Genomic DNA, 25,639 nt, shown 5'->3' with positions numbered 1-25,639 from the left:
CTCCCCCTCCACTAGATTAGTGCACCTGGGTGCCCTGATTGACTCTCTTCGGGGCAAAGTTTTTCTTTCTCCCGATAGGCAAGCTAGTCTGAGGCAGTTAATTTCCCAAGTTGAGCGGAGTCGGGTGGTTTCCCCCTATGTCTTGTCTCAACTCTTAGGTAAGATGATATCAGCGATAGCTATCGTTCCCTGGGCCCAGCTTCATGCCAGGGAACTACAATGGTTTCTCTTACCTTTGCAGAAGGCCGGCAGAGGCACTTCACTGAAGCCGATTCCACTCCCTCCTGCGGTACGAAGATCCCTCCGCTGGTGGCGCTCCCCTGCTCTCTCGGCGGGTTGCCTTTTCCTCGAACCTTCGAGGGTGGTTGTGACAACAGATGCCAGTCTTCAGGGCTGGGGGGCCCATTGCCAAGGTCAACTGGCTCAAGGGACTTGGACTGCCTCGGAAGCTCGACATCCCATCAATTGGCTGGAACTGAAGGCGGTGTTTCTAGCTCTAAGGGCATTCCACCATCTAGTCTCAGGTGCCCACGTCCTTGTTCTCACGGACAACGTCGCCGCAAAGGCACATTTGAACAAACTGGGGGGCACCAGATCAAAGTCTCTGCTGACCCTGGCAGTCGCGTTGGGAGCCTGGTCAGAGCGCCACCTGTGTTCACTTCGGGCGGAACACATCTCCGGGGTACAGAATGTTCAAGCAGACTGGTTGAGTCGACGGCAGATAGACAATGCAGAATGGCGTCTACTTCCGCTCCTCTTCCAAGAGCTGTCTCTTCGCTTCGGTCATCCTGTAATCGACCTATTCGCAACTCACGAAAACACTCAACTTCCGCTGTTTTTCTCCCGGTACCCACATCCTCGAGCGGCCGGCGTCGACGCCCTTCGAACTCCATGGCCGTCGGGCCTTCTGTACGCATTTCCCCCGACGGTTCTCCTTCCCAGGGTCATCCGCAAGATTCTATCCGAGCGAGCGGAAGTGATCCTTGTAGCTCCTCATTGGCCTCGGAGACCCTGGTTTGCGGACCTCGTGTCACTATCGGTGACCCCATCGTGGCGCATTCCTCTCTCGGACGACATTCTCTTACAAGGCACCCTGAAGCACCCAGACCCGGCTTGGCTCAATCTAACCGTTTGGAGGTTGAGCGGTGCACTTTGAGAGAGGTACAAATCCCGGCGGATGTAGTACATACCTTACTTTCCTCCCGACGTCCTTCTACGGAACGCATTTACTCTGCCACCTGGCGGAACTTCTGTACCTGGTGTAATCAGGCCGATGTCAGCCCTCTTCACCCGTCTATCATTCATATCCTGATGTTTTTGCAAAAAGGCCTCTCCCGGGGTCTCTCCCCTAACACCCTCCGCCGGCACATTGCAGCTTTATCTTCGGTCCTTACCTGCGGATCCTTGTCGTCTCTGGCTCAACATCCCTTGATCCGCCGTTTTCTTCGGGGAGCAAAGAATTTGTGTCCTCCTGTTCTGCATCGCTACCCCACCTGGGATCTTCCTCTCGTCTTGCAGTCTCTTACGAGTTCTCCATACGAGCCTCTTCAGTCTGCCAGCCTCAGACTCCTCACCTGCAAGGTTGCTTTCCTAGTGGCCATTACTTCAGCTCTCCGCATATCTGAGCTTGCTGCCTTGTCCACTCGTCCTGACCTTTGCGTGTTCCACACGGACCGTGTGGTACTCCGTTTGGACCCTACATTCGTCCCGAAGGTCAATTCTGTGTTCCACCGTACCCAAGAGCTTATCCTGCCTAATTTCTGCCCTCGGCCTTCTCACCCACGGGAACGTCGTTGGCACTCCCTTGACGTCCGTCGGGCACTACGGATTTACCTGAAGAGGACGGCTCCTTTCCGACGCACGGAGTCTCTCTTTGTCTCCTTCTTGCCTACTTCTCAGGGCAGTAAAGTTTCATCCTCCACCATCGGTCGTTGGATTCGACAAACTATCGCCACGGCTTATGATGTCAGATCCCTTCCGCGTCCTTCAGGATTAACAGCTCACTCCACCCGCAGCGCAGCTACGACGGCAGCTTGGGCGACGCAGGCTTCCTTGCTGGAAATTTGTAGGGCGGCCACGTGGACGTCTCCTAGTCCTTTCATCCGACACTACAAACTCGACCAGTTTGCATCGGCCGAAGCTTCATTTGGACGCCGGGTTCTACAAAGGGTTGTTGCCGGAGAGGACATTACAATCCAGCGTGATCCCCCCCTAACATCGGGACAGTGAACTTGGGTATGTCCCACGCTGGCTGCTGTCTCCACTCTCAATGGAGAAGGATCGTTGGTCTTACCTGATACGTTCCTTCTCGTTGAGTGGAGACAGCAGCCAGACCCTCCCTTTTCTTCACGCTGGAATCGATATAGGAACCTTTTCTGTCTTTCTGTCTTTGTTTTCCTTTGTCCCACACACCGAGCCTGTCTTCCATTCTTCACCAAAAGCTGGGCATGCCCGGCAACAAGGCGGGACTAAAAATCATTGGCAGGCTCAGTCCTTCAAGCTGATTGGATGGGCACTACCCACGCTGGCTGCTGTCTCCACTCAACGAGAAGGAACGTATCAGGTAAGACCAACGATCCTTTTGTGTGGTCCTCGGTCTCGGCTTGGTTGTTTTCTTGAAGATGCTTTGTTACTAAGTAATGAAACACTCCTAGCTCTGATAATGTTATGTAGTTGGGTGATGAAATGTCTTCAAAAAAATAACCAAGCTCAAAGGACCCCACATTTCAACCCTGAGCTACAAATATTATCTTCCCTTTTTGTGTGTGTGCACATTTTTCAGGAGAAAGTGACTGATTGCACATTTATGACCTTGCAGAATCAATTTGTTAGATCATAACAATTCATTTCCATTGATATCTGTGGCGAATTTCTTTTCCATTTAGAGTTCAAACTAAGGGTATACAATGATCACATGCAAAGGTAAAGTTTTCAATTTAGAATTGTAGGCAGTTTTGGTATTTTGACTTTTCTGGTATCTTGGAAGATCAGATATTGTGGTGATTCTCTCTATATATATTCTTCCTCTTGTTATTGGCCTCATTTAAGTTTCTGGATATTTTCTTTTTATCACAAAGTAGAATTTTCATCTGAGTGCCTAGATTGTAGTAAAGGAATAAAGGAATAAGGGGGGAAATTAAGAATTGTTCTGGTAAATGCATTACTTTCTACAGAAACTACTGTAACATTGGTCAGGGCAAGATTTCTCTGCTTTATAGAATTCTCTTGTTTTTTAGGAATATTCTGTCCCCCTTTTAATTACATGTATTATCTTAAACAAATACTTTAGACAAGTTGCTTAGGTTATAGATAGTGAAAACTCCTCTAGCTCTAACAAAGAATAGGATCACATTCTTCTAAGTACTTGAGTCTCACTAAATTTCTATTATACTCCTCAGGAGTAACAATTCATAAAAATGTTATTTTTAGCTGAAATGATAAGTTGTGAGAAAACTATTATACCCTAATAGTAACTTTGAGTAGTGCTTACACAAGAAAGAGTTTGAATGGTATTGACATTATTTTTAATGTAGCATTGAATTATTTAACCTTCATGACTTCAGGATGTTCAAGTAACTGTGACCAGAATCTGTACATAATCTCATGAGAGAAGACTTGAGAGACACATTGATAATTTTATGTTTACAAGGTGGAAAAGATTATGGATGTTGCCTAGCTACATAATAATGCAACAGAAGACCAGCATTTTCATGTGTAAAAATAAAATGCTTCCATGGCATGAATCCATAGGGTGGGCTCTTGGGAACATGACAATAAATACTTCGAGTAGAAGCCCTTTTGAACCCTATTTGAAATTCAGGTGGTAGAGTCTAAATTCTTCTCCTTCTCCTTCTCCTTCTTCTTCTTCTTCTTCTCCTTCTCCTTCTCCTTCTCCTTCTCCTTCTCCTTCTCCTTCTCCTTCTCCTTCTCCTTCTCCTTCTCCTTCTCCTTCTCCTTCTCCTTCTCCTTCTCCTTCTCCTTCTCCTTCTCCTTCTCCTTCTTCTTCTTCTTCTTCTTCTTCTTCTTCTTCTTCTTCTCTTCCCTCCTCCTTCTCCTCCTCCTTTCCCTCCTTCTCCTCCTCTTCCTCCTTCATCTTCTTCCTCGTAGAACATTTGTTAAATGAGTTTTGTCCCATTTTATGACCTTTCTTGGCAAAATTGTTAAGTGAATCACTGCAGCTGATAAGTTAGTAACACAGTTGTTAAATGAATCTGCCTTTTTCATGCATCGTTGCCAAGCATCTGAATTTTGATCACAAAATCCATAGGGATACTGCAACAGTCATAAGTGTGAAAAATGGTTACTGCCTGTAACTTTGAATGGTCACTAAATGAACTGTTAAAAGTTGAAGACTACCTTTATATTGTAAAGGTCTTGAGGAGATTCCCATTTAGCAGACTTTGGACATAGTTTACAAAACTTTTGTTTTGACATCATCGCAAAATAATGGACAAAATTCTTAGCTGTCTAGTTTGCATCAATTTATGTCATAATATTAAGTCATTGATATTTTGGTATCACTTGTCTCAGTTATGAAATTATGCTAATGATTGGCATGATGTAAAAAGTGTAATTATATAATTATACAAGTGATGTACATTGATGTAAATAATATACATTTAAATTGAATGAACATTTGTGTATAACTGACATTCCCCCCCCCATTCAAAATGGTCCTTTAAAATGAGTTTTACATTTACATCTTTTCTGCCCAACTATATTGCTAAAAGTTTTCACAATGTTTGCTTTGCCCCGTTAGTTTCTATACTTGGTTACCTAGGAAACAGTTGTGAGGAATTAGATTTGCTTGGTTGTCAGAGGTATGGCTGAAATTTAAACTGGGGAGAAATACCCATAAAAGAATATTTGCACAAGCCAAAAGCTGGCTAGATCATCTTATGAATTTTTGGCATCTCAGTCAAAATAGTGTTAAGAAGGTCACAAAAAGAAGATTGAGTGTGCTTGGTGGTATATAGCTCAAGATGGATATGGATGCATTTGAAAATGTAGGATTAAGTTCAGTTTGATTTTTTTTTGAACTTCAGTTAAAAATCAAATGTCAGTAAAGCAAGATGAACAATCTGAAAGTTCATATCAAATAAGGCAGCTGGATATCTGTTCACCTATTCATAGGTTGAATCTTTAAAATATTTTTATAGGCTGATTCCTCTAATATTAACTCTGCTGAAATCACAGGGATGATTTACACAAAATGCAGTTTTGAAGGTTCAGCTGACTGGTATAAATGATTTGTGAATGTTCAGCTTACAATAAGATGGGTGGAAAAATTACCTAACAATCTGATGGCTGAACAGTTCAGTTGGGAATTTTACTCCTAGAATTCCTGAGACATTTAGAAGCCATCAACTGAGGAACATCCTTAACCTTGGGATGGTGATTTAGGCCGTGTCCAAAAGTGCTTTTTCAAAAGGCAATCTGACTTTGTTTTTCCTTGAAGATATTTCACTTCTCATCCAAGAAGCTTCTTCAGTTCTGAGAATTTCAGTTCTGAGAACCTGAAGAGGTTTCTTGGATAAGAAGTTAAATGTCTTCAAAGAAAAGCCAGAAAGTTCAGTTGCCTTTTGAAAAAGCACTTTTGGAACAACCATAACCTGGATGATTGAGAATTTCCATAGACAGATTTAGGCCTTGTTTTTATTTGCAAAAGAACAGTAGGACATAACATAGTTGCTCAATGTAAAATTCATTGTACATCAAAGCACTGAAAAATAATCATTATTATCTATCCTTGGGAAATTATTTCTATTTGATATCATGTTCTGTTACCTTGAAAATCTATCGTCTGTTATAGCTTGAAGCAGGGATAACAGTTTACTTAACAAAATATAGTCTTTGGCATTTCCATACAAAGTTTCTTTATGTATTTCATTATCCATCTGTTCTTGAGTTAATAACACTGAGAATGTTTTCAAAGATACTTAAGCTCCCAGTACATCTTCATTTCATTTCATTTTTCTCCTCTGGTTCTTTGACTTAAAAAAACCTTCTACAATGTGTGATTAGATTTCCCATTTTCAGTGCTTATTTAAAATGCACCTTGGCTCCAGAAGGAAATCAATATTTACAGTGCATTAATGCCACTGAGAATTTGAAGCCTTGTGATTAGAGATCATTGCTGTTTTATCCAGTGTTCAAAGGAACCTTAAGCATCAAATATGATCAGGTATCATCCAGGATTTTGTGACACTACATTGTGCCTACCAATGTTCTATTCTAATGTTTTAACTATGTAAAATAATTATATATATATATATATATTTTAAAAAGGAGTATATTCTGAAATATATAAATTAACCAGAGATTATATCCATTAAGGAATTTTTATTTTTCTTATTGTGCAATATTTATAATGCATTTTACATTGAGAGATACTTTGGTATAGTGGTTAAGGCATCAGGGTAGAAATAGGGCGCTTATGAGTTCTAGTCCCACTTTAAACACAAAGCCAGCTGGGTGACCTGAAACATGTCACTTTCTCTCAACTCTTGGAAGTAAGCAATGGCACACCACTGTTGAAATCTTGACAAGAAAACTTCAGAGACTTGTTCAGGCAGTCACTCAGAGTTAAAACTGCCTCGAATGAACAAACAAACAAACAAACAAATTTTCAAAATCTATATAATAGTTCCTGTTCACAGTTGGAATTACAGGTGTAATTGGGTAAGGGGAGAAGTTTATTAATGATCTGTAAATAAAATTCAATAATACAATCTAGTTCTGGTAGATATCCAATCCTTTTAGCATATGAGCATATCTGGATGTTTAAAAACTTATTATAAGGAACATTACTGTCAGATGCAAAGAATCAGAAGTATTCATGTAGATTGCGGCATAAATGATTTATTGAAGCCTATACACAGCTAACTGTCAGTGCTAAATTGGCCTTAGATAAGTGTCAAAGGAATTCAAGGGGCTGGATTTGGATGTTGTGTGCCAGTGCAGGGACTCTAAATTAATGACACATTTAATTCCACTTTCCAGCTCTGCTTGATCTTGTCCTACAATCACAAAAGGATTTTCAAGAGAGGAATTGATTCCTAGAGGTTCCCAAGTTAATTTTTACAAACATTTCTTCCTATCCTCAACATGCTCTTTAGGGTAGTCCTGTAATTCCAAACATGGCATTAGCTTTAGCCACTTGCCACATGTATTTTCCAAGAATTTCTACTGCTTTAGTTTCAGATGCCCTCTTGAAAAAATGCTGTTGGAATGCTGATTCATTCTTTCTACAACATATCAGTTTCCTATTCAGTCATTTAATGAAAATTAATGATTTTGATTAAAACTAGATAGGTGTAGCATCAGCAATAAAGAGTTGATGGGACAATATTTTTTTATTTATGTAAAATTGTATATGCATACCCTCTGTGTGCAGGTACAATTTCAAATTTACTGTAATTCTGGATTTAAACAAATATCCTATTATTAATATTGCCTTTTTAAAAAATGCTGTAGCACATTCCCCCAGTTTAAGCATTCTAATTGTGGGTTGGTTTTTTTGTCACAAAATTGTGTATGCCACTTGCATTTGAAGATAGATTCAGCTTCAAGGAGGAGTATAAACTGGCATAAGCTGAAAAGATGTTTCCTTGCAGACATTTCATTGCCCAAGTGCGTAACATTATCGATGCTGGAAGAGAGTGGAGTTTGCTATAAATTTATATACAAATAGCTTGCTCTGGTTCACCAATGACCCTCTGCCCCACTCCCTTCTGGCACTGATGATATCTAGTTGCATTGTGAAGTGTCTTCAGGGAGGCAACCAAGCTCAGAGAGCACCAAGGACCTCAAAGAAGGAGCACTTGACCAGTTTGAAAGCTGGCCTTCAAAAGTTGTGGTTCCTCCATCCTTGGAGGTTTTTAAGACGGTATTGGATGATCATTTGTCTGAAATGGTATAGGGTCTCCTGCTTGAGCAGGGGTTGGATTGGAAGACCTCCAAGGTCCCTTCCAACTCTGTTATTCTTTTATTCAGTGAGCAGCAAAGCAGTGTTTGTTTCATTATATTTAACATCTGTTCTTGAGGAATTCCAAATGAGAGTTTGGGAATCATTAGTTAATCAATGAATGTATTATTACAGGCTTCATTACTTTTGATTTCTTTTTACATGTTATAATTTTGGGGTCGTTTTTTAGGCAGCTAGATGTGCAGCAAAAAATATGCAGAGTTATTTATTCAAATCTGGATTAGGATTTGGATTTTTTAAAAATTGCTAATATTGCTCTATTTTTGATGTTTAATTGAACTGGGAAATAGGATGGAGAACTCTGATCAAGAAGTTTGTACTTTATATATTCCATTATTGGAATTCCATTATTTATATATTCCATTATTGGACTCTAAATCTTCCATAATTCCACACATAAACAGACCTGCATAAGAAGTAATTTTTTAATAATCTGAGAAAAAAATGGAAATGGGATGCCACAATATAAAGGAAATGCCAATTCAGTATGCCATTATGGAAGACTGTTGTTGGAGCAAAAACAGATTGGAAGTTAGGAATAAAACAACTGGTATTATTACATTTTAATGTAAGATATAGTGTGGTCATATGTATAACATTATGTACATTTCTGATAATTTGAAAAGAATGTGTGGAGTCAAAAAAATTACCCACCCACCCACATCCAACTCTCCAAGACATCCCATTGTATATCCCCTGCTTTTGTCTAAAAATGTTTTGGGTTATTTAATGATTAGAAATAATGATTTTTTAAAAGGGAAATAATATTGGTTAAATGATGGTTATCTGGGGAAATAAATGACAGCACATTAAGCATTCACAAAAATAGGCATTCTTTCACACAGTGCACAACAATATTTGCACAGCTTGTGTAGCTTTATAAAAGAATTAGAAAATAACTTTTCTGAGCACATTCCCACATTTGGGATAATTAATGGTCTGAAAGCCTCTTATGGCTCATTAACAGTTTTTTATGGACCTTGAATACTAAAATAATAATAATCAAATAAAAATTACCTCCCAGTTTCAAAAACTCCACTTTGGTTTTGGAGCATTGCCTGTATTCAAATGTTCTGTTACATTAGTTGATGGAAGCATGCATCAAAGAACACATACTTATGGTCTTGGTTTGAACATAATAATAAAACTGATTAAAATGTTTAAAAATCTCATAAATTGCATGCACATAAATTATATGCTGTTAGGTAAGAATAATATACATCCACACTAATTATTTTTATTCCATTTTTATGTCCCAAAGATATTTTTAAAAAGGGAAATGAGTTTTCTTGGTTTTATCTTGAAGATGTTTCACTTGTTATCTAAGAAGCTAAGTCAGGTCTGAATGAGAAGTGAAACATCTTCAAGAAAAAACAAGAAAGTCCAGTTGTCTTTTTAAAAGCACTATTGGGACAACCATGACATCAGAGAACCTCCATAGACATTCCATTTTTATATTACATTCTCTGCCATTGCTAAAAACATATTTCTTGAAAGTGAATTTTCTTTACTGAACATCTTGAAGTGCAGTAAAAATATATGGTGTTTAAATAGGGCAGGGAGATAGTGTAATTCAGGGGTATCAAACTTATGTCATCACGGCGTCATCACGTGATGTATTGGGACTTTCCCCCCCTTTGCTAAACCAGGTGTGGGCATGGCCAATGCATGATGTATCTGGCTCACGAGTTTGACAGCTCTGATATAAATACATGCAACTGTACAGCATCAAATGTTGTGTCCGTCCAAAGTTACATAAGAATGCAGAATACAAGATCAAATCAAATGTGATTCCTAGAGGTTTAAACAAACTTTAGAAAGAGAAGTTCGCAACGGTCTTGAACTTATATGCATTATGCAAAATTGTGCTTTGTTTGAATAGCTCCAGCCCCATTTTTGCAACTCACGTAACTTTTTTTTTTTTTAAAAAAAAACATGCTGCCAATATTTAATGACTCACAATATTTTCGAAATGTCCTAATTTTTCCAGTACATAGTTTACTAAGCCCCTGGACTATTTCTAAAAAGTGATCCATCACAAATTCTGTAAAAGGAGAAGCATAATAAATAGGCCATGCTTTTGGTTCCCTTCTTAGATGTGGAGGGTGAATTTGTAATCCATGTGAAATAACCTGGTCCAGGAATTGCTGATAAATGGCTAATTATGAAGAATGCTAGTGGTGAAGTTCTACAATATTTGGAGTACCCCAAATTGTTTGCCCATGGAAGATGATTGTTGTGGTGTTTTTGTAAATAGTATTGATAATATTATATTTTTAGGGACAGGAATCATAAGGAAGAGTGTGACGTCTAAAGCCAAGTATATTATACATTTAGAATAGTATATTAGTGAATAGTATGTTGGAAGCATGTTCTTTGCTATGAATATATCCTAGGGTGAATAAGGACTGAGCCAAATGGCTTCGAAATACAAATGGTGTGATACTGTCCTCATATGTTTTAATGAAGGGGAAAATATTATTCGGAGTCATCCAGGGACTTTAGAGACATCTTGCCACTTTGTGATGGTTTTTGGTTAAAATACCTTCATTTGACTAACAGTTGCATTTTATGAATGAGTGAAAGAAGATTTGGAACTTCAGAGTTTGTATTGTTTGTTCAAAGAAGCTGGGTGCTTAAAAAAGGGGAGTGCAGTCCAACCCAGTGTTGTATGGGTTTCATTCCATGAAAGCTTTGAGCCATTGCCCGAAAGTTCCTCAAAAAGTTATAATCACATTTACAAGTAGTCCTTGTTTTACAACTGCAATTGAGTTTGTAATTTCCATCACAAGTCATGGTGGCTTATGTGACACACATCATTTTATGATCTTTTACATGGTGGTTATTAAGTGAACACTGTGGTCACTAAAATGCATCAGTGCATTTGCATGGACAACTTTTGCGGAAACCATCTGAGAAGACTGGTTTCTGACATAAATCATCTCACAAAATCACCAAATGCTGCAACTGGCCATAAAAGTTAGTTGTTTTGCTAAATACCCAAGTGTGTTCATGTGACTGCGGGATGTGTGTGTGTGGGTATGTACGCGCGTGCATCAGAACTCTGGAACTGGGATATAGGGGAATCTGTTGCAACTTTGAACAGTTGCTATACCGGAATAATTGATATAACTTTGAACAATTGTAAATTAGACTAAATTGATGCAATTGAAGGGGGGAATTATTAAATACTCAAAGTAGTATATTATTGAATTTATTTTTTTATTGTGCCATCACCCATTGATTGCTTAGATCAGGTGTGTCAAACTCACGTTGTCATGGCGGTGTCACGTGACGTATCAGGACTTTACCCCCCTTTACTAAACTGGGCACAGGCATGGCCAGCACGTGACGTAGCTGGCCCGCAAGCTGGGAGTTTTGACAGCGTTGGCTTAAATCCTATCAGTCGGGATTTCTGGCCTTTGAGCAATGTATTCTTTCATTGATTATGTTAGGTAACTAATTGGGATTCTTTTGTATTTTTCACATTGGCTATTATAATCAAATAAGAAGAGTATGAGTCTCTTACTTTGTTGGAAAAGTCTTGTCTCACAGTTTCTTTTTGTTTTTAATCTCCTCAGATATGCCACTTCACGTACGGCGCAGCAGTGACCCAGCATTAGTAGGCCTCTCCTTATCAGTCAGCGATACCAATTTTACTTCAGAAGAGCCTTCACGAAAAAACCCCACAAGATGGTCCACAACAGCAGGCTTTCTGAAGCAGAATCCTTCTGGTGGCCCAAGAAGTCACGAGCGGAAGGTATTACATTTTTTCCCCCCTGCTAGAAAGATGACATTCTTGAATGTTTCAGCATGGTTGCTTCATTTGGGAACCTCATGCTTTAACTTACACTGAACTGTCAGCTTTAAATTGGCTTGCTTATCTTCTCATACTGCTCTAATCGCCTAACTGCTAATCTTTTTATACTGTTCTAATCGCCAAATTGCATCACGGAGAAGCTCAGGGATTGGATTATTTGAGGCTTGATTCAACAGTTGACAGACAAGCTCTCAACTCTTGATTTGCTTCATAGCGTGCTAGGTTGAAAATAGACCAGTAGACAATCTTCTACCTGGTTAACAGAAGTCTTTATAAATTGCACCGAGATTTCTTAGTTCTTTAGATGTGACAGTAATTGATCGAAGTTTTTGCTCAATTACTTTGGCACATAAAGTGTGTGTGTGTGTGTGTGTGTGTGTGTGTGTGTGTGTGTGTGAGAGAGAGAGAGAGAGAGAGAGAGAGAGAATCTGTGTCAAAGTAATTGAGCAAAAACTTCAATCAATTACTATTACATTTAAAGAACTATATATCTATATCACCTACCTACCTACCTACCTACCTGCCGATCTGTCTAGTAGATCTATCTATCTATCTATCTATCTATCTATCTATCTATCTATCTATCTATCTATCTATCTCAGATTGCCTCTCTGAACCTCAGAGTTGATTACCTGAGGGTCACATTATTGAATCTTTTTAAAAAAAAAATAATTCTTTTTTTTAAAATTATAGTGAATATGCCATATTAATTTGGAAGAAGGCCTGATGTAGCTGACTGTTTTGTATTTCGCCTTATGTAATTTTACATCATGGTTATGTTCATCATCATCATCATCATCATCATCATCATCATCATCATAATTTGTACAAGTATATATTTTCACATGTAGGACTATTTATGTATAAAAATTTCCCCTTCTCTATTCCGTTACACGCATGCAGTTGACTTTCTTTTACAAGAAAAGTGAAATCCATGCTTGGTGCCCTCCAAATGCACTGTGGTAATGTCCTCCATAATTCCCAAACAGGATGGTTTGTTAGTTATGAACACTGAAATGAATACTGCAGTCTTGCAGAAGTATGAATATACGAGTTTTTCTTAGGTTATTTGCTAAAAAACCTAAAATGATTGCTTTCACAGTAATTCTGGATTTCTCCTAGTCTAGAAAGGTGGTATCATTTAACTGCAGAAGTCTTTCTGCACCTTTTGCTAGAGAAGAATGAACAGCTAAATATAATAAGGTTACTAATTTAATAGCATCATTTAAATTTCCAAGAAATACGGACACCCAGTGGGTGGCATTATTTCCATCCACCCATCATATTTTTTCTGGGTTTGGTATCTCCAGATAAACAATGATATTGGTAACTAAAGAGAACAGCGTGAAGCATTTTTTCCTGTATACCTTTATTCTTAAATGGGAGACATCAAAGACATTTTTTTTCATTTTTGTTTAGTCCCTCTGCAATTTCTTCCTTGACCTAATTCTGTCTGTAAAAGTATTTTTCTTTAGCAACGCAATATCATTTCAATTTCAAAGCACAGTTATAGGAACCTAGGCAAAACATAGCCTGCAAGTTAATTGGTTAATTAATGAAATTTTCATACACATGCTGACACTGCATCTAAAAATAATGAAAGAAAGTGAATTCACACATGCACAAATACCCCTAAGTAGATTGAGGTTCAATAACATGTAGCAATATGTATCTTATTTACACTGACAGCTGAGTAGATTGGGTTGTTGAAGAGATAGAGGAAAGTATTTTTTTTTAAAAAAAATTAGAATTCTTATTTTTCTCTTTTATTCTCTATCTATCCATAACATTTCTTTTATAATACATGCTTTTGTTCTTTTGGTTCTTTTGGGGGGTCTTTTCAGTCCACAGACAAAAAACTTTAATACCCATGTATCTTCTTGGTAAGCCTGTAATATGAGACAGCACCTAAAGAGTTAAATTCTTTACTATGAAGGCTCACAGGGTCCTTTATTAGCTATTAGTAGGAAAAAATGCAGTTGTGCCCTGGGAGTCGGTAGGCGACAAGGAGGGAGAAAAGCTATCAGGTTGAGAGATTTTTAACAATTCCCAGTAAAAGAAAGGACAATAAGAGTTACTCCACAGTAATGTATGCTTTTCAATAATTGTGTTAGATTATATTTTGGCTAAGTGCCTATAGCTGAGTTCCCTATTTTTTTCCCTATAAATCATTTTGTTTACTAAAATAATATTTTGATCTCGTCAATTTGTCCTTTGTGCCCTGTGCAAAAACCTGTCATCATGTTTCCTGGTTTAATCTCAAACTCAAAGTAAAAATGTAAAGAAGTTTCTTGCTATGTTCACGGCAAAATCTGTAGCTAATGGCAATTTATTATTTTTTTAAAGAAGTAAACTGCTGTAGTAGAAAGGCATCTCTTGAGAATTCTGGATTGGCACTTTGTCTGGGAAATTTTTCTCGCTACACCTGTATTCTCTTAATATTCCATATGCCAAATATGCTGTACACTTTTGTGAATTGGACATTATAGTTGCAAACTCTCCTACCACTTGTTAAATTATTCCTATAATCAAAAGAATGTCCAATTGTGCCTGGGCCAAAACTTATTTCAATCCAATCCTAAAATGATTTTTACATGTTCCAAGACTCACAATAGATAGATATTGTAGGAATCCATCTGTAACAAAAATGATTGGGTCATTTTTGGAAGCTCTCTAGAACCTCTAGACCAGGGGTGTTAAATTGGATTACTTTGAGGGCTAGATCAGCATTATAGTTGTCCTCCGCTGGCTGGCCGGGGTGGGGGCAGATGGAACTACCTGAGTGACCACCTGCAGCACCCTGCTGGCCAAAGTGGGGCATGGGGGGGATGCATGCGGCCCCTCCCCCGTGCCCCAATTTTGGCCTGGATGGCTTCCTGCAGCTCTCTGCCAGCCAAAATGGGGGCCTTGCAGCCCATTTTTGCTGGCAGAATGCTGCAGGAGGCCGTCCCAGCTGTACATGGGGCACGCAGTGGGGTGGGGGCTGTGTGTGCCCCCATGTCCCTTTTTTGCTAGCAGATGCAGGCCAGGCCTTTGCTATTTCCAGGCTGGCCCCGCTGGCCAGATCTAAGCACCCCTTGAGTTTGACATCCCTGCTCTAGACTATCTTAGATTTAGTGAACCTATTTTGTCTTAAAGGGGGATGATAATGACCCTAATGCAAAGTTTCAGTAATAATCCTTACCTACAATTAAAAATTAAGATTAAGATTTTTTTTTGAGAAAGAGATAACCAGAAAAACCAAGGGCTTTTTTACTAAGAAGTAAAAAAATATATCCCAGAAGAAAGCAATGTGAAACTACTTCTATATTGTTGTCAAGAAAACTCTTTGAATGTATCTATGAAATCATCAGGAGGTTAAGGTCAAGTACAGGTAGTCCTGACTTGTCCCAAAAGTGCTTTTTCAAGAGGCAACTGGACTTTTTTGTTTTTCTTAGAAGACATTTTGCTTCTCATCCAGAGCTCTCAGCTCTGAAGAAGCTTCTTGGATGAGAAGTGAAATGTCTGGATGACTGAGAATCTCCATAGACATGTAGTCCTGAGTTATGATCACAATTGAACCCAATATTTTTGTGGCTAGATGAGACAGTTGTTTAGGGAGGTTTGTGAGTTTTTAGTGAGTTTTGCCCCATTTTACTACCTTTCTTGTCACAGTTAATTTAAGTGAGTCACTGCAGTTAAATTAGAAACATAGTTGTAAAGTGAACTGGCTACCCCATTAACTTCATTTGTCAGAAGGTCTCAAAAGGTAGTCATATGACCCTGGGATACTGCAACCATAATAAATGCAACCATCATAAATATGAGCCAGTTGCCTAGTGTCTGAATTTTGATCCCATGACCATGGGGATACTGCAAAAGTTGTGTGATAAAATGGTCATAAATCTCTTTTTCCAGTGCCATTGTAACTTCGAATGGTCACTAAATGAATGGTTGTAAATTGAAGAATACCTGTAAGTGGAGACATTTCCTTTGTTATTATTTAAGATTGTAACTACAATAATCTAAATGTGGTTATATTTCTCTCAAGACCTTTTCGTCAAATGTGAAGAACAGGGCTACAATATTTATTCTTGGCACCCTCAAGTTTATTTATTTTTTCCTGAATATTTATAGAAACTTCTAAATGTTAGTGTTTGCATTTTAGAATAAAGCAGCCATATTTTTTTTTAAATGAATAGGAAATTAATGCAACCCAACTATGTTTATATTTCTTTGCATCATTAGCAGGTGAGTATTTGCTTTTTTGGCTTACAAGATATTTTCCTGAACTTCCCTGAAACATGACATCTGTAGAAATGAGCAGAATGACCAAATGAAAAGGAATCTGATTGCTTTAGCATAGTCACTGGGAATTTGGACACTAAGGAACATTAAATCAAGAAGATGGGAGAAATATTGTAGTGTGGTGCAACAGATATTAATATATCATTTTTAAAGTTTTTCATGAAGTTCATAATTGTAAAATAGAAGATCATTGTGAATTTAAGGAATAGTTCAACAACTATTAGTTCAACAACTTTAAATATATAGTGATCTGCTTTTTAAGTAGAAATTTGAATGTTCCAAAAGTAATATTTTAGTTATGGAGAATCAAGATGTCTTCCTTTCCAAACCAGGAATGCTCCTTCTGTTTCTGTTGCAAAAAAATTACACAACTATAATAAAAATGGACAATAAATAGGTGTAATGTTTTCCTTGGAATTCAGATTGCATCTTAAAGCATACCTAATTATAGGTATAGCTTGGATGTATTTAGATTTTTAATTTTTCAGTCACGGATTGGTCTTACTATAGCCAGAATATGGCCTTCATTCTTCAGAATATTTGAAGTTGTGCATGATTCCATTTTTAACCTTTTAACCTTTAATCAGCAATTAACCTTTCATTCACGCCAACACGTTTCTTTATAACTTACAACTGAGCTTTGGTATAATTTTTTTTTTTAAATTTCTTCTTTTCCATCATCTCTGGTTTTCAAAGATTCCCTGGAAAGTCTGCAATAGAGAATAAAGTCTATTTAGCAATAGAGTAGTTAATGTCTGGAACACTCTACTGATCCTGTGGTTAGTCTCTCTAACTCCCAAGCTTTTACCCTAAACTGTCTACCATGGACCTTTCACATTTTAAAGAGGTCCCTAAGGGGGTGTGCATAAGTGCACCAGTGTGCCTACTATCCCTTGTCCTACTATTCCCATTTATATGTACTCATTTTATGTGTTTATGGCTATGTTTTGCTTATTTAGTTCCTTTTATTTGTGCCAAATTTTTAATGTCTCCATGTCTATGTCTATACTGTTACTTGTTTCTTTGTACTTGTTGAGATAGATAGATAGATAGATAGATAGATAGATAGATAGATAGATAGATAGATAGATAGATAAATAGATAGATAGTCTGTACAATTTTCTTGGAAGGTTTGGCATGGTTTTGTAACAGTGGTTGCCATTGCCTCCTTCCTAGAACTAAATAAACGTGACTATCCAAAATCCCAATGTCACCCAGGTGGCCTTGTGCCTAGGGCAGAAGTAGATCTCATGATCTCCCAGTGCTTAATGCATTAAGTACTACATCATATTGCCTCTCAAAACATTAGATAACATATCCAAAAACATTTGAACTTGTATTTTAAATCTCAGTATGAAGAAATGTATGTTGAAAATAAGAAAACATAATCAAATCACCCTTTTAATTAATTTTGTTGGTAAGCCTTTCATTTGTTTACAAAATATAGTTTGCAAATTATGCAGATTTATTTCAAAATTGTTATATATTTATACAATTATTTTAATAAAGCTTCTGTGGTTAGAAGTAGAATAATGTATTCACCTACATTAGGTGAGGCGTAATTCTTTTTTAAAAATCCATAGAATTCTATACATAAATGACTTGTTTGAAATCCAATAATCTACTAACAGCTTTTCGTATGGGGATAATAAACATTAAGCAAATGCACCAAAACAAGTGTAAAATTAAAATAAAGAGGGAGAGAGGCAGGGTATGAGTTCAAGAACATTTATAGTTTTATCTTGTTTTTGGGGAATTGTGATTTATAGCTTTTATAACAAAGCAGCTATGTTTCTACAGATGTTGTAAAGCAATAAAGGTATAACCAAACAGAGCTCAGGAACAAATATTTTCTCTGCTGCTTTGGTCATTGGTGATTAGATGGGTGATTCAAAAATGTCATAATCTTTCCTCTGTATTGATATTGGCTAAAAAACAAAGGGAAGATAAGCGGAATAGATGATGATGATGATGATGATGATGATGATAATGTATGATGGTAATGTAGATGATGGTAATAATGTAGCTAAAACATAGTTTTGTGGTGTCTTTTAAACTAAGTATAGTTGCTGTATCTGAAGAAGATCTGCGTGAAGTTCATAATCCGTAGGTGTCAGGGTTCAAACTGATGCCTTAATTAAATCATGAGCCTCAACTCAAAGCTTCATGTCGGCACGTTCCAAGTGAAGCCAACTCTGATCTCACTTAATTCATGCCCCGGTTCTGACCCTGTTTTCCCCTCCCCCAAGGTATGTCATCAGTCACATTCCCCAACAAAGCAATTTTGCAGGTTGTAGAGTCTCTCCCTCTGGCCACTATAGGTATCCATGGAGATGGCCTCGACATAGGTTTTTTGGAAAATAAACACACGTTTAAATTTATACTATCTCCAGGTGTGTTGCTATCCATGTTTTTGCTCTGGAGCATCCTGTTCCTCTACATTTCTCTTTTTAAAAAAATATTAATTCAAGAATTCCTGGCCCTCAGTGGGTCAAGGGAAATGGCATGTTATGTTCGTCATCTCAATATGATAGCTAGCATATGTTGAGAATATCTTGATTGATGTGTGTGTGTGAGTTTAGTTTACCATATAGCATTCCTGGTGCTGCATCATCTTTCAGATGATGAATATTAATATCTAAAGCTATTAATATAAATATTTGTGAAATAACTAACTCATCCAAGTTTTGGAAAGTTGATGATGGAAGGGGCTGCCATCTACTAAATTCCACTCCATGTTCTCTCCCACTGAATATCTTTCTGTATGTATTAACAGATAAGAGCTACCTGGAATTACCAATCTTTAAAATACTTAGGAATTATAAATTAACGGTGTCCACTGCATATAAGGAAAATCAATATAAAATGTTTTATAGATGGCATATGCCACCTGAGAAATTAGTAAAAATGTTTAAAGAAAAATCAGCTAAATGTTGGAAGTGCCATCAGTTACCAGGATCATATCATATGTGGTGGACATGTCCGGAAGCTAAAAACTATTGGATTAAATTTAAGACTTGGTTGGAGGAAATGAGGAAAAGTATTGAATTTAAACCAGAGTTGTTCCTACTGGGTATCCTACCTGAAAAAATTAGCAAGGAAAAAGTTTATCTGATAATACATGTAATAACAGCTGCAAGGATTGTCGTAAGCACAAAATTGGAAAGCGGAGAAAATACCTTTGGAAGAAGAAGTAATAAAAAAAGTCTTAGATTGTGCAGAAATTAATAGATTAACTTTGATGATTAACAATAGAGAAGACTCAGAATATTGTAAAATATGGAATGATTTTTATATTGGTTGGAGAAAAGATATAAATGGTTAATTATATAAGTATGTAAAAATATGTGATGAGTTGAATATTATGTTAGTGATGAATTGATATTGCGGACTGGATAAGGATCAAGATAGAAGTAATGACAACTATACAGAAAAAGAAAGAACTTTGGAAGATAACACCGAGATGTCACAGGGAAGAGAAAACTGATGTATTAAATGTTTTTTGTCTAAAAAATAAAAAACTTGTTTTAAAAAATAAAATAAAATATCAAGGTTGCAAGACACATGAGGCTTTGTAGGTAATAACTAGTATCTTGAATTGTTTTGAAAACCAATAGCTGGTGCAGTTTCTGCAGGAGTGATATATCAGTAGCAGAACTGATCTGATCTTATACAGAATACATATTTCTCATTGTAAGAAGATAGGCTGCTTGCAAATGGATCAGTACTTAGATTGCTGGTGTCCTGTACCTTTAAGACCACTCCTGAACCAACTTAGCAACTAGTAGCTGTAAAAACTGAGCAGTGAGGCAGGTAGAAGTAGTGGTGTTGGTATGAGAAGGAAAATGTGTTGTGTTTGTTTGGGAAACTATAACACCTTGAAGCACCCTAAGGCAAATAGAAGAGTTACTGTTCTCCAGAAGTAGGACTCACAAAGAGAAGTAGTGGAGGAACAGAAGTTGTAGTAGAATTTGGGAAGAGTGCTATAGTAAATAATGAATACTAGCCTTTGACTACTTATTGTTGTGTTACCCAGAGGCACATGGGGTGGTTTTGGCGCTCTGGGGTTTTAGAGTTCACTGACCTGGATATTTTCTGAATTTTTTGTCCAGTCTTCAAGAATAGTCTCTAGTGAAATTTACATAGCCTATTTGCCCTAGGACCATATATTGATGGAAGCATCTTTTTCCAGCTTCCCTCCTACCCACCCATCTGCTATGATCTTATTTAACAAAACAGGAAAGTAGAACATGAGAATAGAAAATGATGACCAAAGTGGGTGAGATCTTACACAATTAGAAAATGGAAAAGAGAAAAAATAACATTGTTATAGAAAGCGAGTGAGCCTTAAATTTAGAAACTTTGACCGCTGCTACAGTGTGATAGGAAGCAAAAGGGCTTAAATGTTATAAAGTAATCATGGTATAAGAAAGGGCTCTAAGAATTGAATACAGTCATAATTTAGTTCTCATCTTGATGTAGATGGATGATCTTATATCATTGTTTATTTAAGTGTTATTTGTTATAAGAGTTCTTTTTGAAAATGCACCTGAGGAAATGAACATAGCTTCGCTTTCTTTTCTTTGAGGTTTTTTTTCCTTTTTGTCTTATTAAAACTACCCCCATGACAGAAGCTCTGCTCTGCACTGTAATTACATTACATCAATCACTGGATGTGTTTTGTTTGTTTTGCATTATCTTTATTGAGGTTTTATTGGGAGATTAAGGAAAGGAGAATGAGCAGCAAAAGGGAAAAATCTGCCAGAATTCCTGAATCTTGGGAATTAACATGATCTGCACTTCACGAATTCTTTATTTAGCCTAATGTTTCTCAACCTGGCAGCTTTAAGATATTTGGACTTCAATTCCCAGAATTCTCCAGCCAGCAGTGCTGGCTGGGGAATTCTGGGAGTTGAAGTCTACATGTTTTAAACTTGGCAAGGTTGAGAAACACTGGTTTAGCGTGCCATGTAGATCGGGGTGAAATGCTCCCGGTTCGGACTGGATCGCCCGATCTGGTAGCGATGCGGTGGGTGGTTCAGAGAACTGGCAGCAAAAATCCCTGCCCTCCCCATGCTCAGCTGAACCGCGCGATCATCAGAGGCTCTTTTTTTTAAAAAAAAACATTTAAAAGCATTTTTTCTACAACCTCTTCGGCCAAAAAAATGCTTTTAAAAGTAAAAAAAAAGAGCCTCTGATGATGGCGCAGCTCAGCTGGAATCATCAGAGGTTTTTAAAAGCATTTTTTTCTACAACCTCTTAAGGCTGTAGAAAAAATGCTTTTAAAAGCCTCTGACGATCCCAGCTGAGTTGCCTAATCGTCAGAGGCTTTTAAAAGCATTTTTTTCTGCAACCTCTTAAAATGCTTTTAAAAGTAAAAAAAAAAAAGAAGAAGGTGGCCACGCCCACTCAGTCACATTACCCGCCCAAGCCACGACCACAGAACTGGTAGTAACAAATTTTACATTTCACCACTGGTGTAGATGTAATATTGGGCATTATCCCAGTTGCAAGAATTGCATTGTAAATAAGGAGAAATAACTGTGGCATTTTGGTTTAATCCACAATTTGGATTCAGATCTTTCAGTGCCACTATACAAATCAAATGTTTGTTGTTTAAAGGAGAAATATCCCCTCTCCCACCCTTTACCTTAGTAATTTCTCCTTCCTCCCCTTCTCACCCCTCCATCTTGGTTTGGATCCCATATAGCTGATCTTTTTCAACTAAAACTAAAGTATATTTAACTTTGTGGTTGCATTTCCTGAGCCTAAATCCATTTAAATTTAACATAGTCCTTGAAAAAAAAAAGTATTTTCTAGCTTCTTCCTGGCATGGCTAGTTTTCTTTATATATATATATATATGCATGACAGATTGGTTCTTCCAGTTGCCAGAGAACAGGGATTTTTAAAAGGCTTTTGATAAACAGGATGAGTAAGAAGTAGTTATTTTTCTCAAATGCTTTTTGCAGAAAGCAGAATGCAAATAGTCTGGCCCTTGTGAGGATTGGAACTAAATACTTGCTCTTGTCTCTTGTTTTCCCAATTAAGGAGTGCCATTATTTTTAGCTGTTTCATTCTTCTCCTATTCAAAGAAGACTCCTTCTCTATTGGTATAATTTTGTAGTACAGACTTTCTCTGTGTATTCTGATTAATATACACCTGGAATTGTGCTGCTGGACCTGGCTGCTTTGTTAAGCATAGCTTATGGACTGCACCTGTCTCATCTGCTTTGGTTTACAAGGTCAGAGTTCCAAAATCATCAGGAAATAGGCAGAGTGTTCAATTGCATTGTAGAATGATAAAATAAACTGAAACTACCCAGAGGGGAATAGAGACTGCCAAACAATGGTGTCCGTCTCATTTAATATATACAGACATTTGTAACAAGTCACTTGCTGACGGACACAATTAGCCTCTATGTCCTTATTATAGAGCCCTGAAGTCCTGAAATGTGTGCCTGCCTGACATCCATATAAACAGAATAGTCCCAAAATGGCTCCCCCCCCAAGAATCTAGGTAAAAATTGGTATCCTATTTTTTTTAAAAAATCTATCTCTTCACATACACATTAGTCCTTCAATTGTTCTTACCTTTCATAGTAAATGATATTCTGCAATAATATGTTTTTTCATTCATGGAAATCGTTTATACGTAATAGCACACATTATGAGCAAGATATCTGGTTTCTGGCTCAGCATTTAGAAAAGAGGTGAGGAATATGTCATCTAGCAAAAGGGTCCCCAACCCCTGGTCTGTGGAAACGGGCCATGCAAGCAGTGGTTAAGCATGTGAAACTTCATTTGACTGTGTGAAGCCACCCCCTCCTTCCCACTGCCCACTACCACCACTGCCGGTCCGCGGAACCAGAAAGGTTGGGGACCACTGATCTAACAAGTTTCAAATAGCACCGCCAGTCTTGGTTAGAACTGCTGAGAATTGGGCCAACAAGTCCTTGCCATGATCTTAGATTGTATTTTATTGAATGATACATACAGTCCAATGTTATATCGTCAGAAAGATTGTGTCCCAGTTCCTTATTTATTATTTATTATTTGTTTATTTATTTGTTTATTTGTGTTCTGACCTAAGCTTCCTGAGTCATTAAAACACACAAGTAGTCCCCAAAACCTCTTTTATTGCAACAGCTGTGAATTCTGTTCATTCACAGATGAGTTCCAATTAGTTATAAAGAGTCCTTCGGGAGAATTCCTTTTTGATAATCACCCATCTTTATCTCCCTTGACACGCTGCCAAAGACCTAATTGGCAAAGCCACATGGAGTCCAGAATCAAACAGAGCTTCAGGCTTTAAGCTGAACAAATGTTGCTTCCTGCAAAGGCCTATGTTACTTTGCTCCTCTTTTAAGTCTTATGGGAGGGGCCAATCATCTCCCAGCCCTACTCCCGACTCATCCCTTTGGTTTTAGCTTCTCTTGCCTTCTAGGAGCTCTGCGCATGCGCGCACTGGGAACAAGCTCCCCCTGTTCCTCTGCCTCACTGAGGTCCGACTCTGATGGCCCCAGAGGCAGCACGTACCTCCCAGATGCCTCCAACGCAGAGCTCTTGTCCGAGCCTTGCCCAGACTCCAAGACTGGTTCATGTTCCTTCCCAACCTCCTCACTGTCCGACTCTGCTGCCAGCTCCACAGGCTGCAGACCACAACAGCTTGACCAGTTGATTGATTAATTATCTCAGGGAAAAATCTATTTCTACATAGTCATTAGTCTTCCTTTCTATCTCTCTTCAGGTCTTTAGTTAAACCCATTGAGGCCTTCACAGTAGATCAAGGTCAAGTCTGAAGCTTGCCACTATTTCATGCTTCTATTCAATATGCATATAAAGGAGAATGAAGCTGTTCTTGAAAGTAAGAAGTTTTTCTGGGCTCTCTAGAGCTCTATTAAATTAGAGTTCCACACTTTGAGGGTTAGAAAAATTCTGCTCAAAATCCACAAATATACTGTATCCCTTCCCCCAAAGTTGAACATGAAAAATAATGTGCATCCAATTTGAGCTCTTTATATATTCCAAAAGAAGTAAGGAAATCTTTGTTGCTCAAATGTCAATTCAAGATATGAATAAGCTCTTGTTCATATAGACCTCTTTCCTTTCTCCATTCCAGAATCCATGATTAAATGCCGCCCTCTTATAATAAAGGTAGGCCTCACCTAACAATCATGATTGAGCTTTGAATTTTGGTCATGGATCATTGCAGTTGTTATGTGGATTCCTATGTGACTTGATTTAATTTTATGGTGGTTTTATGATGGTTGTAAAATGAATTACCAGAATTGTTAAACATGTGATTATTAAGCAAAATTATTTTCTCGAATGGGTGTTTTTTGGTAGAAAATTGCAAAAAGAGAATCACTAATTGTGTTCATGTGATTGTGGAGATTGTATCCAGTTATAAATGTGAGCTGATTTCCAAGTACCTGAACTGTGATCACATGACCATGGTCGTGCATCTTAACTCTGAATGGTCGTTAAGTGAGGACTATGTGGGCTGAGTATTGTTGAACAAGGAAATAATTATCATTAGCTTTGGATAAACCATGATATTAAACCAACTTCAATATCATGCCTTCTGTAGGAAGCTGTATTAGTTTTTGAGTTCACGTTAAATATGAAATTGGTTATTTACATATTTCCTGGGTAGTTTCACCATGTCACCAAAACACTTTATTTGAATACAACATTGAATACTGACAGAATTAATCTGAATGGGACAAGCTATGGCTTGGTTTTTGGGTTCCAGAATTGTAAACAATTTTTTTTAAAAAAATTATGTTTATATATTTATAATATAATACATAATAATATAATATTTATTGATAAAACTACAAAATGTAAGTCAGTTTGGCCTAGTGGTTAAGGCACTAGGTTAGAACATGGAAGATTATGAGTTCTACTCCCGACATAGGCATGAAGCCGGCTAGGTCACTTTGGGCCAGTCACTCAGTCTCAGCCCAATTCACCTCACTGGATTATTGTTGTGAGGAAAATAAGAGGAAGATGTTTGGACATGTTAACAGCTTTGATATACTTATAAAAACAATAAAGGTGGGATACAAATACTGTAAATAAAATAAACAACTAAAAAGACCTAGAGAAATGAAAGAAACTAACCGAATGGGTGGTGGCAGTGGTGAATGGAACGTGGCAGATGGGCAGCGATGGCGAATGGGTAGTGGCGGTGAATGAGTAGTGGCGAACAGGTCACAGCAAACAGCCTGCAGCAAATGGGCCACAACAAACAGGCCAAAAATGCTAGGTGCATCTTATAGTCTGAAACATCTTATACTCCGAAAAATATAGTATATAGACAGAGAGAATAGGGGGGAAAAATCAAGAGTAAAATTCAAAATTTTGCAAGATATCAAAGAAAGAGGTGGATTTACAGTTCCTAATTTGAAATATATATCATGCAAGCTGTTTCTTGTTGATAATAGAACTGATCAAATCCACAAATAGTGTAATATCCATCATAGAAGGCTTAGCTGATAATAGATATTTATGGAAAAAACGCCCAAAATGAATTAAAAG

At 37.7% G+C, this 25,639-nt stretch overlaps 1 protein-coding gene across 18 annotated transcripts in view; it reads left to right on the top strand.

Annotated features, from left to right (window-relative positions):
- PARD3 (par-3 family cell polarity regulator) overlaps positions 1-25,639 on the top strand; it is a 650,052-nt gene that overhangs the window by 303,817 nt on the left and 320,596 nt on the right. For all 18 annotated transcript variants that reach the window (XM_087893015.1, XM_087893013.1, XM_087893011.1 and 15 more), the window contains one exon: positions 11,569-11,747. In XM_087893015.1, the coding sequence (XP_087749141.1) occupies positions 11,569-11,747 (179 nt within the window). The remainder of the gene's footprint in view (positions 1-11,568; positions 11,748-25,639) is intronic.

The sequence above is a fragment of the Pantherophis guttatus genome, chromosome 4 (assembly GCF_059756535.1).
Source record: "Pantherophis guttatus breed Tessera chromosome 4, ASM5975653v1, whole genome shotgun sequence".
In the NCBI taxonomy this organism is placed as follows: domain Eukaryota; kingdom Metazoa; phylum Chordata; class Lepidosauria; order Squamata; family Colubridae; genus Pantherophis; species Pantherophis guttatus.
Note: the sequence above shows the minus strand (reverse complement) of the source record. Positions and strands in the feature narration are given on the sequence as shown.